The sequence below is a fragment of the Rhagoletis pomonella genome, unplaced genomic scaffold (assembly GCF_013731165.1).
Source record: "Rhagoletis pomonella isolate Grant_MI unplaced genomic scaffold, Rhpom_1.0 Rhpom_scaffold_00006, whole genome shotgun sequence".
Lineage (NCBI taxonomy): Eukaryota > Metazoa > Arthropoda > Insecta > Diptera > Tephritidae > Rhagoletis > Rhagoletis pomonella.
In genome coordinates this window covers 2,668,783-2,671,008 of record NW_023458560.1, presented here as the reverse complement: position 1 = coordinate 2,671,008, position 2,226 = coordinate 2,668,783, and the positions used below count along the sequence as shown (strand labels likewise).

The window sequence follows — 2,226 nt, the reverse complement described above, 5'->3', positions numbered from 1 at the left end:
AAAACCGCAACTTTTTTTGTGATGCAGTTGTGCCCTTTGGCGGATGTTTTAGGAAAAATATAAGTCCATAAACCTCTTACACAGTGCGACTAAAACAAAAAAATTAAAACACTCCAAATAATCAATATATTCACGAAACTATGGACCAAAGATAGTAAAACTGGGTTTTTAGTTTTCCACTTCGACGTCAGGATTTTTTTTTCAAAGGACTTTGAAATTTTAAAGATATGATTAATTCAAAAAATCGGGCACGTTCAGAAGGCGCAACAGCTCAGTAACTGTTGCGATTGCACCTTCTGAACGTTTGCGTGTTAAATGATCGTAATATTTTTCTGATCATGTGAGACAACATGTGTGTTGTTGAATTTGACAGCGAATGCATCAAACCGTTCAGAAGACGCATTACGATCACCGATTTTTTTAGCAACGGTTGCGCTCAACTGCTGCGCCTTCTGAACGTACCCATTATTTAAAAAAATCAGTGTATTGAAAATGCTCTTTTAATTTTATCTTTTTAAGCTAATAAAGTTTGCAGGAGGAAATTCGATGATGAGGTCGTGCATATATTAGTCCTCAAACAATAATTAGAAAACACATATTCCAAATTTTCAAGGATATTTAAGGAAAAAATTTGTAAAGGACATTTTCCGTACCCATTCGTCCTTATGCACCAAAAAATTTATTCTGTTATAATTCTACAGAATTTTTTCTTTTATATGATACCTTTATTGTTATCTTACATTGAACTGAATTTGTCCAATAATTTTTTTAAATAATGATCCTGGCGCCAGAGAGAAAAACTAAGTACGCAGTTTTACTATAAGTTACCCATAGTTTCGCGAATATATTCATTTTTTTGTGTGCACAATTTACCGTCGCACGGTGTTAAAGCATGCTTTTATACAAAATTTAAGATATTCTTTACGGCACTACAGCAAAATTATAAGTAAAATAAACCTATTTTCGCAAATCGGCAAGCTCCAAATTGATTTTAGACCCATGGTTTCTTCGGAAAATCTGGTTAGAATTACACGTAGAATCCTTCTATGCTATACGCCTATAGTCGAAAAAATTGCCCCGCCCTAATTTACATAACGCAAGATAAATGTACAAATGTCGAATATTAAATGTTGTTCAATTGAATAGCTTGGCGAATCGCACACTGTTTTCCACTTTTAACAGATTTCTCACGCTCATTCCTACGTGTACTAAGTTCCCTAGAATTCTATGCGTACTGAAATTATTATATTTTCCACTCACCATTATCACGCTCGCTCTTATCATCCCCATGCAGTGATCCACTCGTGGCACATAACGCGCCCGCATCCGCTCCATTGACAAAGCCATCGCTGAGGTGTATTGGTGTACGCGGCCGGCCATCGATGGTTATTTCTTCGCCGGCATTTATATCACGATTTGTTTCATACCAAAGCTGTGTGGGTAAAAGTAACTTAATTAAGATTTTAAGAGTATAAATTAATTGTTAACTACATTTATGAAGTAATTAAAAATTATTCCTGTTGATTGCCAAAAGAATATTTCACTCACATATCCTGCCAAAAGGAAATTCTTTAGATTAGCCTCTCCATCTCCGTCGACTGCGCGTATTTTGCGCAGCCATGTCTTCACATCATGCGAAGGTTCCAGCCAGCCGCGGAAGTGTGGGCGAACAATCACCTGGTGAAAGCAAAATTTTAATACATTTTTTTTTGTGAAATAAAGCTAAGTACAAAATAAAAAAGGAAATTTAAAACAATTTGTTTTTAAGTCAAGCTTTTATTAGTGGTTAATAAAAAAAATCTACCCTCGCACCGGCTAAATTTGTTGTGCGGTTACTTTTTTCCATTTAAGTATAATCGTTCTAAATTTGAAACAAATTGGACCGTAAGCACAGGTCTTCCAAATATCTCGACTCCTGCGCCATCTACCGGCTTAATTCATTTTTAAAACTTGCAGTGTCATCGGCTTGAAGTTAGAAGTCTCTATCTCATCGGAAAGTTGGTTAAAAATTGATTTCAAGATTTGATTAAACACATGTGAAACATAATAAAAGCTTGTAAAATTTACATAGTACTTCTCGAATATACATATTACATACATATCTATGTATGCACCTAGCCATAGGAATTCTCTATTCATTCATTCGAAATTTAGTACATATCGCAATATAATTATATCCGAGCGCAATTGTGCACAAGGATATATTAACTTTGTTCACATAACGGT

The 2,226-nt window shown here is 34.9% G+C and overlaps 1 protein-coding gene across 1 annotated transcript in view; it reads right to left on the bottom strand.

Moving 5' to 3' along the window:
• Positions 1 to 1,686, bottom strand: part of LOC118740307 (transcription factor hamlet) — a gene marked incomplete at its 5' end in the record, with an annotated part of 76,457 nt that extends 74,771 nt beyond the window's left edge. Inside the window, 2 exons of the mRNA XM_036471791.1 lie at positions 1,261 to 1,432; positions 1,549 to 1,686. Coding sequence (XP_036327684.1) covers positions 1,261 to 1,432; positions 1,549 to 1,686 — 310 coding nt within the window. The remainder of the gene's footprint in view (positions 1 to 1,260; positions 1,433 to 1,548) is intronic.
• Positions 1,687 to 2,226: the final 540 nt, after the last annotated feature.